The following is a 12,632-nucleotide window of genomic DNA, read 5'->3' as shown; positions in this document are numbered from 1 at the left end:
AATTTTTCGTCAAGTTTGTAAGTCCATCGAGGCAGAAATCTTGGGTCTGTGTGCCGAGCTCTTACTTCTTCGCGGTATGAGATAAGCAAAGATAAAGGCCCATAACTTGCTGAGTTTTTCTCCAATAGGCTTGAAAATTTCACAGAATATTCTTGCAATGTTTTACTATACAAAGTGCATAAGTACAAAAGTGTTAGACCCTACCGGCCCCTTAACAGATTATAGATAGTCAAATGACTATTACAGCCATTTACACTTTCGACACAACCAAAATAGTCAAATTGATAAAGTTACCAGTAACTTCTGAGAACTTGGTTAATCACTGTATTGCAAGATGAGTGAAACTAGAATTCATAAAAGCAACTTTTGAAAAAACGATAAATACTTGAAAATGGTTCATTGAAACCGTAGTTCGCCCTAGCTCGAAAAATTTTGAAAAAAGGATTAAGATTGTGAAGATTGTGTTGTTTGTTGTTTGTTGTTTGTTGTTTGTTGTTTGTTGTTTGTTGTTTGTTGTTTGTTGTTTGTTGTTTGTTGTTTGTTGTTTGTTGTTTGTTGTTTGTTGTTTGTTGTTTGTTGTTTGTTGTTTGTTGTTTGTTGTTTGTTGTTTGTTGTTTGTTGTTTGTTGTTTGTTGTTTGTTGTTTGTTGTTTGTTGTTTGTTGTTTGTTGTTTGTTGTTTGTTGTTTGTTGTTTGTTGTTTGTTGTTTGTTGTTTGTTGTTTGTTGTTTGTTGTTTGTTGTTTGTTGTTTGTTGTTTGTTGTTTGTTGTTTGTTGTTTGTTGTTTGTTGTTTGTTGTTTGTTGTTTGTTGTTTGTTGTTTGTTGTTTGTTGTTTGTTGTTTGTTGTTTGTTGTTTGTTGTTTGTTGTTTGTTGTTTGTTGTTTGTTGTTTGTTGTTTGTTGTTTGTTGTTTGTTGTTTGTTGTTTGTTGTTTGTTGTTTGTTGTTTGTTGTTTGTTGTTTGTTGTTTGTTGTTTGTTGTTTGTTGTTTGTTGTTTGTTGTTTGTTGTTTGTTGTTTGTTGTTTGTTGTTTGTTGTTTGTTGTTTGTTGTTCCACTCATGTATTTTTTCTGTGGTGGATAATTTTGAAAACACAAAAAACGCCTAATTTTCTTTAATTAAACCCGAAGAAAATAATAATTCTTAGAAATTCATAAAACGGCAAGATCTGGTGTTGTCTCGAAAATATTTTTTCAAGAAATATATCTGCTATGGAACTCGAAACATAGAGTTTTTTATCTCAAGAAATCAAAAGGAAAACTATCGGTTATTTTAAAAAAATTCTGAAGCTCGACCAAAATTATTTTTGTTTTTATATCACCAGCTCTCGACGTTTCTAACATTTCAAAGATTTGACAAAATTCTTTGCTTTACTTTCCTTATGTGGGATTTTACTTTCTGTTTTAATTGACTTCGCAGCCGATTCATTTCCTGCATGGCTGGTTCAGGTCGGGGCTCGAACATACGACAACTGGTTTATGACACCAACGTCCAACGCATCAGGCCGGGCTATGATAAGATCCATAGTTTCCAAAAATTGCATAAAACACTCACAAAACCTAAACAAAATCGCCGAGCTTTACATAAAAAGCCGTATAACTTTCAAATTTTTAATATAAAAAGTATCTTAACAAATTCGTTTAAAAAGAGACTTGAGTGTGCTTTTTGGCCATTGATTACGATTGAACATCAAATAGTTGACGTTTCCGACTGTGAAGATATTATGGTAACCGACAATCCGAACTTTTCATTGCCGTTTCAACCTTCCGAGCGAACAGACGTGCTTTTGTTAACTGCGAAACGCTGAAAACCAGTGCCGTGTGTGATAAAGCGATCGGACAATCGACATTGTACCGTTATTGTATAATAGACAATGGTGCTCGTTCCGCTGAGAGGTTTTCATACATAATACAATAGTGCAGTGTATAGACTTTGAATAGTGAACATTTGGAGTAGTGTCGTGACCCGGTGCTGTGTGCTTTTTTTTCCTCTTAGAGGTTTTTTGCACACAGATACAACAACAATTCAACCAACGCGTGGCCCCGGCGGCCGAGTTTTGTAGCACACCGATTAGCCAAGGCCAGGCATTGGTGGCTATTCATTATTAAGCTAAGTATCATTCTCTTTCCCTTTTTTTTTTTTCTGTCCTTGAAATTATCTGGTGGTATCCCAGATTTCTAACCCGTGCGGATACAATTCCGTGCCATGACAAACCCTGTGAAACAAAACCCTGACCCACCAGATGATAAAATGGAGACAACTGTCGATAGCAAAACTCGCATTAAGAGCTATCCCGACGGACTTGCACTCCCGGCCGGACCGTACACGGTTTATTTCCGGCCCAAATTAAATGGAAAAAAATTAAATTGTCTCCATATATCGCGAGAGCTGACGAAGCGATACTCTACTATCAAGAGTATTGACAAAGTACGCCCGGACAAGCTTAGGGTCTCGTTAACCAGCTCAAAACAGGCTAACGAGATCGTTCAGGGTGAGCTTTTTACGCGGGAATACCGTGTGTACATCCCAGATCGTGAAGTCGAAATTGACGGTGTTGTCACCGATGCCAGTTTGACTTGCGATGACGTTCTTAAGTACGGGATGGGTTGCTTTAAAAACCCCCTACTTAAGAACGTAAAGATACTGGATTGCAAGCGATTGCATTCTGTGTCGATCGCGGGGGATGGTACCAAATCATACCCCCAATCAGACTCGTATCGGGTGACATTCGCTGGCTCGGCTTTACCTAACTACGTCCTCCTGGACCGAGTTCGCCTCCCTGTTCGTCTCTATGTTCCACGTATCATGAACTGCACCAACTGCAAGCAACTGGGACACACAGCGTCCCATTGCAGCAATAAGCCCCGTTGTGCTAATTGTGGGGAGGCTCATGCGGATGGCTCCTGCGGTAAGGGTACTGCAAAGTGTCTTTACTGTAGGGAGGGTTCGCATGACCTGATGGCATGTCCCGCGTACAAAGTGCGCAAGGATGGTTTGAAACGTTCCCTGAAGGAACACTCCAAGCGTTCCTTTGCTGACATGCTCAAGAGTGCCACCCCCCCTAAGCAATCAACGAACATCTATACCTGCTTGTCAACTGACGAGAGCGAGTTTGACGACCCATTAGAAGGTACATCTTCAGCGGCCCCTCATAGCTATAGGAAAAGAGTAAACAAATCCTCTCCTAAGCTCCCTAGTAAGGGTACGAAGTTGTCTTCCGTTGGGCCTCCAACATTTATGTTTAGAAGTAGTGGAGACAAAGCTCCGAAGCAAACAGTTCCTGGTCTCGGAAAACTCAATTCTGAGAAGGAATTCCCACCACTTCCCGGGACACCAAAATCCCCAAGTGCCCCTGAAAACCCAACAGAGAACCAGCTGGGTGCTGGGCTCATAAAATTCTCTGATGTTGTGGACTGGATTTTTAACACCTTCAATATTTCTGATCCTCTTAAAAGCCTGTTTATGGCTTTGATACCTACAGTTAGAACTTTTTTGAAGCAGTTGACTGCAAAATGGCCCCTTCTTTCAGCGATCGTATCCTTCGATGGCTAACTCATCCACCGAGGTCACGGATTCAATCACTGTATTACAGTGGAATTGTAGAAGTATCATCCCAAAAATAGATTCTTTTAAAATTCTTGTGAATAATCTGAAATGTGACGCATTTGCATTGTGCGAAACTTGGCTAACTTCTGATGTTTCCCACGATTTTAACATTATTCGCCTGGATCGAGACGATCCCTACGGAGGAGTACTTTTGGGGATCAAAAAGTGCTATTCCTTCTATCGAATTAACCTCCCATCGATACCAGGTATTGAAGTTGTCGCATGTCATGTCACAATGAAAGGCAAGGACCTTTGCATTGCTTCCATCTACATTCCCCCTAGAGCCTCAGCTGGGTACCACTGGCTCAGCAGTATCATGCAACTTCTTCCCGCACCGACGCTAGTTTTAGGAGACTTTAACTCTCACGGTGCGGGATGGGGTTGTCTTCATGATGACAACAGATCAACCGCGATCTATGATCTTTGCGATAACTTCAATATGACTATTTTGAATACCGGAGAAATGACACGGATTCCCGCACCACCAGCAAGACCAAGCGCGCTGGATTTATCCTTATGCTCGACCTCGCTACGGTTGGATTGCACGTGGAAGGTGATCCCCGATCCCCACGGTAGCGACCATCTACCTATCGTAATTTCAATCACCTACGGATTAAGACCATCGGAGACAATCAATGTTTCGTATGACCTCACACGAAATATTGATTGGAAATACTACGCAAATTCGATATCTGAGAAACTAGAATCAACACAAGAACTTCCTCCGGAGGAAGAGTACACGTTGTTGGCTGGCTTGATTCTCGACACCGCGACTCAAGCTCAGACGAAACGTGTACCTGGCGCGAAAACCAACATCCGTCCTCCTAACCTGTGGTGGGACAAAGAGTGCTCATCACTCAACGCGGAAAGATCTTTAGCGTTCAAAAAGTTCAGAAAAAATGGAACACCCGATAATTATCGGAATTACGCGGCGTTAGACAAGCAAATGAAGAACTTAGTCAAAGCAAAGAAACTTGGTTATTGGCGACGGTTTGTTGAAGGATTATCAAAAGAAACATCGATGAGCACTCTTTGGAACACAGCCCGACGAATGCGCAACCAAAACGCCACGAATGAAAGCGAGGAATATTCCAACCGCTGGATATTCGATTTCGCTAAAAAAGTATGCCCAGACTCTGTTCCGGAACAGAAGACCACCCGCGCCGCGACATCAAATACAAACGAAACACCGTTTTCGATGGTAGAGTTCTCACTCGCACTCTTGTCGTGTAACAATAAAGCCCCGGGGCTAGACAGAATTAAATTCAACTTGTTGAAAAATCTCCCTGACCCTGCGAAAAGGCGCTTGTTGAATTTATTTAACAAGTTTCTTACGGGTAATATTGTCCCACACGACTGGAGACAAGTGCGAGTGATCGCCATCCAAAAACCAGGAAAACCAGCCTCCGATCACAATTCGTATCGGCCGATTGCTATGCTTTCCTGCATCCGGAAATTGTTCGAAAAAATGATTCTCTTTCGTCTTGACAATTGGGTGGAGACTAATGGCTTGCTTTCAGATACACAATTTGGTTTCCGCAGGGGCAAAGGAACGAACGATTGTCTTGCGTTGCTCTCAACAGAAATTCAAATGGCATTTGCTCGTAAAGAACAAATGGCGTCAGTTTTCCTCGACATCAAGGGGGCCTTTGACTCAGTTTCCATAAACATCCTATCTGAGAAGTTGCATCAGCATGGTCTTTCACCAGTTTTGAACAACTTTTTATATAATCTATTGTCCGAGAAACACATGTATTTCGCGCATGGTGATTTGTCGACAATACGATTCAGTTACATGGGTCTTCCTCAGGGCTCATGTTTAAGCCCCCTTTTATACAATTTTTACGTAAACAATATTGATGAATGTATCAACACATCTTGCACGCTAAGACAACTTGCCGACGACAGCGTTGTGTCTATTATAGGACGCAAAGCTGCCGATCTCCAAGGACCATTACAAGATACCCTCGACAACTTGTCGACATGGGCTCTTCAAATGGGTATCGAGTTCTCTACGGAGAAAACTGAGCTAGTTGTATTTTCAAGGAAGCGAGAACCAGCACAATTACAGCTTCAACTAGGGGGTGAAACCATAGCTCAGGTCTTCACATTTAAATATCTCGGGGTCTGGTTCGACTCCAAAGGCACCTGGGGATGTCACATTAGATATCTGAAACAAAAATGCCAACGGAGAATCAATTTTCTTCGTACGATAACCGGATCGTGGTGGGGTGCCCATCCAGGAGACCTGATCAGGTTGTACCAAACAACGATATTGTCCGTTATGGAATATGGATGCTTTTGCTTCCGATCCGCGGCGAACACTCATTTCATCAAGCTGGAAAGAATCCAGTATCGTTGCTTGCGTATTTCCTTAGGTTGCATGCAGTCAACTCATACGATGAGTCTCGAAGTGTTGGCGGGCGTCTTACCGTTGAAAAACCGATTCTGGGATCTCTCATATCGATTGCTAATCCGATGCGAAATCTTGAATCCGAAGGTGATTGAAAACTTCGAAAGGCTTGTCGAGCTCAATTCTCAGACCCGTTTTATGTCCTTGTATTTTGATTACATGGCTCAGAATATTAACCCTTCTTCGTTTGTGCCCAACCGTGTCCTATTCTTGGATACTTCTGATTCCACTGTATTTTTCGACACATCCATGAGAGAAGAGATTCGTGGAATTCCGGATCACGTACGCCCTCAAGTGGCCCCCAATATTTTTTATAACAAATTCAGAACAGTCAACTGTGAAAAGATATTCTACACTGACGGATCATACATCAACGAGTCCACAGGCTTCGGCATCTTCAATCAAAACATCACCGCTTCTTACAAACTCAGTGATCCAGCTTCAGTTTACGTCGCAGAACTAGCTGCCATTCAGTACACTCTTGAGATCATTGAAACCTTGCCCAAAGATCATTACTTCATTGTCACGGACAGTCTAAGTTCAATAGAAGCTCTCCGGGCAATGAAGCCAGGAAAGTATCCCTCCTATTTTCTGGGGAAAATATGGGAACACTTGAGAGCTTTATCTGGACGGTCTTATTTTATATCCTTAGTCTGGGTCCCATCGCATTGTTCCATTCCAGGCAATGAACAGGCAGACTCATTGGCTAAAGTGGGCGCATTAGAAGGTGATATTTATGAAAGACCAATATGCTTCAATGAATTTTTCAGAATCTCTCGTCAGAAAACTCTCGAAAGTTGGCAAACTTCATGGAGCAATGACGAACTGGGACGATGGCTACACTCCATTATCCCTAAGGTATCGACGAAACCTTGGTTCAGGGGGATGAACGTGAGTCGCGATTTCATTCGTGTTATGTCGCGGCTCATGTCAAATCACTACACCTTCAACGCACATCTCCGGCGTATTGGGCTCGCGGAGAGCGGTCTCTGCACCTGTGGCGACGGTTATCAGGACATCGAGCATGTCGTGTGGTCGTGCGTAGAGTATCGCGACGTCAGGTCGGAGCTACTGGAATCCCTTAGGGCCCGAGGTAGACCGTCCAATGTTCCGGTTCGGGATGTGTTGGCGAGTCGGGATAGTTTATATATGCTTCTCATATATCAGTACCTTAAACACATTAATATACAAGTGTAATCCGTAGTTTCCTCTCTCTTGTCGAGGCTAAAAATAATCTTCACCTACAGGTTCGAGACTAACATTCGCCCGATTCTCCAAATCCCTCGCCTGTCCACCATCTCTGTATAAAATAACAAGATCTTTTTGCTGTCACTAACTTCTTCGTTCCCCCTTTCTCCGTTTCTCCACCATCTCGATGTCAACTAATTAGATCTTTATCGTTTTTGGTCATTCGTTCTCATACCCCCTTTTTCATCCCGTTTTCCACAAAATTACTTCTCTATACTTCTTTCATTCTCTTAGGCAAAGGCATCGCCCACGGGAAAACTGCTTCAATCGATGAACAACATGCGGGCCACCCGCTGGGTCTCTGTGACCTGGGGGTGTTTCCCGCGGACCCATTGAAACGTATAATCGTCATCTGGAAGAAACTAATGCCATATTTAATCCACCGACCATTGCCGATCGCCAGCTGCAGACTGAATCTGCAGAATCGACCATTGCGACCGGAATTCGCCACTACCCTAACGATAATACCCTATTTTTAAGTTAGTTTTAATTTAAAATAAGAAAATGCCCTTGGCATCTAAGAGCTTAAGCAGTGTGCCTTCAAATATGTTACTATTGAATAAAAAAAAATCCGAACTTTTCTCTATCCGCCGCCAAGTTTAGTACGGGGATGGCTGATCCGATTTCAACAATTTCAGGATTATTGTGATTTGCCATTAGGCTTTCAATTTGTTCTGAAGTGATATGCGTATAAGTGGCGTAACCGACAATACGAACTTTTTTCTATCCGCCGCTAAGTTTAGTACGGGGATGGCTGATCCAACTTCAACAGTTTCTGGCTTGATATTCGTATAAGTGGTGTAACCGACAATCCAAACTTTTTTCTATTCGCTCAATTAAGTACGGGAATGGCTGATCCAACTTCAACAGTTTCTGGCTTATTGTGATTTACCATTAGGCTTTCAATTTGTTCTGAAGTGATATGCGTATAAGTGGCGTAACCGACAATCCGAACTTTTTTTCTATCCGCCGCTAAGTTTAGTACGGGGATGGCTGATCCAACTTCAACAGTTTCTGGCTTGATATTCGTATAAGTGGTGTAACCGACAATCCAAACTTTTTTCTATCCGCTCAATTAAGTACGGGAATGGCTGATCCAACTTCAACAGTTTCTGGCTTATTGTGATTTACCATTAGGCTTTCAATTTGTTCTGAAGTGATATTCATATAAGTGGTGTAACCGACAATCCAAACTTTTTTCTATCCGCCGCTAAGTTTAGTACGGGGATGGCTGATCCAACTTCAACAGTTTCTGGCTTGATATTCGTATAAGTGGTGTAACCGACAATCCAAACTTTTTTCTATCCGCTCAATTGAGTACGGGAATGGCTGATCCAATTTCAACAGTTTTAGGCTTGTTTGAGATTTATCATTAGGATTTAAATTTGTTCTGAAGTGATATGCGTATAAGTGGCGTAACCGACAATCCAAACTTTTTTCTATCCGCCGCTAAGTTTAGTACGGGGAAGGCTGATCCAACTTCAACAGTTTCTGGCTTATTGTGATTTGCCATTAGGCTTTCAATTTGTTCTGAAGTGATATTCGTTTAAGTGGTGTAACCGACAATCCGAACTTTTTTTCTGTCCGCTCAGTTAAATACGGGAATGGCTGATCCAATTTCAACAGTTTAAGGCTTGTTTAAGATTTACCATCAGGTTTTCAATTCGTTCTGAAGTGATATGCGAATAAGTGGCGTAACCAACAAAAAGTGTTTTTTTTTTCTCTCCTAAGATGACTTAATCGATTTCAAAAATTTTAGAGTCGTTTTATCACTATAAAAATTAAATCTGATTTCTGATAGGAGGTTTGCCGAGAGCATAAATTCACTAAACTTTGTCGTATATTGGAATAATTATGACAAATGAATTAGCTTATGGAACTCCGAAGAATGCTTTGGACGGAGTGTACATTTGAAAATCTGTCAGTCTTTACTTCGGAGTTTTTTTTTTACCTTGAATTGGTTTTCATTCTGGCTTCGTAAGATTGTAATTTAAGTTTGTCATCAGAACAGTGCCGAGAAATTTGTGATTTACTTATCTTAAAAGTTGTTTCCCAGACAAAGTTAGCATTATAACTCGAAGAAATATATCTCATTCCGAAACTAAATAAATATTGTATCATCTTCATCAACTGTGTTTCAAATTATTCCATGGAAAATATGTCACTAAAAACTTATTTTTCAAATTACCAGAACAAAAACTAAATCCTTAACTTCCGGCGTATCTCATTCAACATACACTTAATCAACGATGAGTTACCGTCATCCTGGAACCAATATAATCCTCCACCCATAGATGGTGCGAACACAATCCAATTGTTTGCTATGGTCCGTCTCTCAGCGGTGCCTAATTCTAGCATTATTCGGCAGATTCCTTGCCCGACGCACAAGCTCCTAATGAGAACAATGAAACCTGAAACCCAAACCACGTCCAATGGTGCGCAAAATTGACGATCTCGAAAACGAGAGCCTGTGGCGGTGGAAGCGGTGGCTGCTTCGGTGGCGGGACTTCACACAAATTACCAGTCATTCTTCATGCTATTGATTATCATATCTCATTCCATTGCCTTTTCTCTTTTCTGCTTTGTTTCCTAGGGCATGTGAATGGCGTGAACGTGATAGGTCTTACGCTACAGGGACCATCGGTTCCGGGAATGGCCATGATGAAACCACCCTCAATGCTACAGCAAGGTATGTTGCCAAAATATCCCTCATCCCACCCGACCCGTTCCGACCAAAGTTGTGATTAACCGACGCTAATTAATCAAATAAACATTTCCTTTCATCTTATGGTTCTGCATTTTTCCCCGGGACTGTCACGGACTCCAGGTGACTTTATTAATGTGCCCCAGCTTAGCTCTCTGCAGCCCCGGCAGCCAACGACCGGCAACGTGGATTTATTGTTGCCATTACAACCGAAGCTGTTGGTTCCGTTAGGTAAGAATAACTGTATATCACATCCCCCGGACCAGCAGGGTGCCATTCCCGGTCACATATTAATGAGCATTGTTTTTTCCTACCACCTCCAGTGGACCGACGGGATTCCAATCGACCCCAGCCGGCGTCGATGATGGCGGCATGCAGCGCAACGTCATCCACTTCTGCATTCCAAGAGGAGATCCCTCTCGAACCGAAAGTCACACTGCAAAGTGATTCGTATTCATTGAACTGCGACCATGATACTCCCAGCGGGGACGAGGTTTGATGGATCAAAGCTTTCTTGACGGTGCTCTGACTGTTGCGGATTGCTGCTGATGCTGTGGTTGCTGCTGCTTCTGGCGATACGAAACAATGGAAATATGGGAGAGAATTCATCTTCTGGGATCAATATGGATTCGTGCATCTCACATAGAATACTAAACCATGCATCAGAATCGGGACGAAAATCAATGGAAGCACATGGTACTTTGTTCTTAATTCGGTCGATTAGTCGAAGCAAATACAAATGAAAATGTAAACTTATTTTCTCATACGTAACTGAAGCCAAAATTTAAATACTATGCCAATTTGTGGTACAGACCAAGAAACTTTGAACGGAAAACGATAGATGAATTTAGCATAGCTGAACAGGATCATCGCCAAAGATCGGTCATATTCCGGCACAAAAAAAAAGAAACACGAGAAACTAATTATCGCCGTTAAAAAAATGACAAATGTGAAAACATGTGTAATACTATCATGAGGCGCAATAGTTGTAAAAAATCACAATTTCGGAAGTGGAACGGGTTGACTCTAAAGAAAAAATAAATAGAGGAAGGGATGGCATTCTGCTCGAAGAATGGTACAAAAGCGGCAGCTGCAGCAACAGCAGTTAATATGAACGAATGAATGTAATGCTGAAAAGTTTGTAGATGAGCACTATTTTTTTATACCGGAAAGCACCCAACTAGAGTGGCAAAAGTTTGAGCAGATAGAGAATATGGTATTTCCTTGGGTGCAAGTTTCAGCGTAATAATCTTGGCGAAGAGAGAATGAGACGGAATAGCAGTTCAAACATAATAAACAGACCGAAATTTGTTCCGAACCGACAAAACGGTTCTGCGGTAGAAAAGGAATTGTTCACCACTATTCAATTAACCCGAGGAACATAACAGATTTGCGTACATAGATAATAAAACTAAGGAAGTTGAAAATGAAGCTCTAGATGTACAGGTGTTCGATTCAAAATTGTGCGATTCATAAATATACGAAGAGGTAAACTTATCCGTAGCTATCGCGAAATTAGTTTAAAATTATTTCCCCGCTGTCAACTACAATTGATATTTAAGAGATAATTTTAGTGTATAGTTATGATATAATAACAGAAGTTTTATAATCGATCAATAAAAATATATTTAATTGATTACAAAGTAGCTATTTCGAAACTCATCATACAGAGTACTTTCATTGCTAGAGAACCTTTCTGGTAAGCTTCGGGAAAAAGCATTGGTACAGCAGCAGCAGAAGAATCTCTAATCGTTGTTAGATAAGTTGAGAAAAAATATACCATCCAAACTTAGCCTTACATATTGAATAAAGCCATTCTAAAATGAACATGTTTAAGATGATTTTCTCTTCCACATTCACCGACAATTAAAAATATGAGAGATTCGTGCTCACTTGAAAGCTTGAAAGTTTCCCTTGGCACTGGTGAGGCACTCAAATTCATCAATGAGCCAAACTGTGGATTTTTTTTTTGCGAAATACGTTTCTGAAATCCTGTTACGGTAGAGGCTAGTAACGTTGAAACTTTTCCGTCTCCTTCATGAAACTAGCTAGTCCAGTAATTTCCTGACCACTGAATTTAATACCTATATTATACATACACATTTTTACAATTGCAAAGGTTTACTAATTTTTATGATTCCTCTTTCGTTGTCCTCTCAAGAATTCCTTATGATGCCATCTCTCATTCTCTTACCTGTAGTATTCCTTATTCTTTATTTTTAATTATTTATTTTTTTCGTTCAATCAAAGAAAAATGTGAATGTGTGCTTGTGAAAGTTGATGACGTTCGTGCTCTAACACTTCGAGCATGTGAAACGCGGAGGTGTGGAAAGTTATTGCCACATGAACTGGCCGAGACACATATGAAGAACCAAAAAGTGACATGTGAAATGCTGCCTCAGTGGTACGGTGACGAGATCCCGATGAACTACTACGAACTACTGAACCCTAGTAAATTGTCAACGGTGTTTGTTACCAACACCTTTGCACAAATCGAAAGGCGTACGGGACACACTTGATACTCTCTAATGGGAAGTGCTTGACCATGCTGCTTACTCATCAGACCTGGCTCCGTCCGACTACCACCCCTTTGCCTTATTGGGCCACACGCTTTCTGAGCAGCACTTTATTTTTTTCAGAAATTTGTCGAAATTGCCCATAAAC

General features: G+C 41.2%; 1 protein-coding gene across 11 annotated transcripts in view; it reads left to right on the top strand.

Moving 5' to 3' along the window:
• The window catches only part of LOC131431424 (potassium voltage-gated channel protein Shaw-like), a 217,387-nt gene extending 205,592 nt beyond the window's left edge, over positions 1-11,795 (top strand). For all 11 annotated transcript variants that reach the window (XM_058597135.1, XM_058597134.1, XM_058597124.1 and 8 more), the window contains 3 exons: positions 9,858-9,953; positions 10,092-10,199; positions 10,292-11,795. In XM_058597135.1, the coding sequence (XP_058453118.1) occupies positions 9,858-9,953; positions 10,092-10,199; positions 10,292-10,467 (380 nt within the window). In that variant the 3' untranslated portion in view covers positions 10,468-11,795. The remainder of the gene's footprint in view (positions 1-9,857; positions 9,954-10,091; positions 10,200-10,291) is intronic.
• Positions 11,796-12,632: the final 837 nt, after the last annotated feature.

The sequence above is a fragment of the Malaya genurostris genome, chromosome 2, assembly GCF_030247185.1.
Source record: "Malaya genurostris strain Urasoe2022 chromosome 2, Malgen_1.1, whole genome shotgun sequence".
NCBI classification, from domain to species: domain Eukaryota; kingdom Metazoa; phylum Arthropoda; class Insecta; order Diptera; family Culicidae; genus Malaya; species Malaya genurostris.
This window is presented reverse-complemented; position numbering and strand designations above follow the sequence as displayed.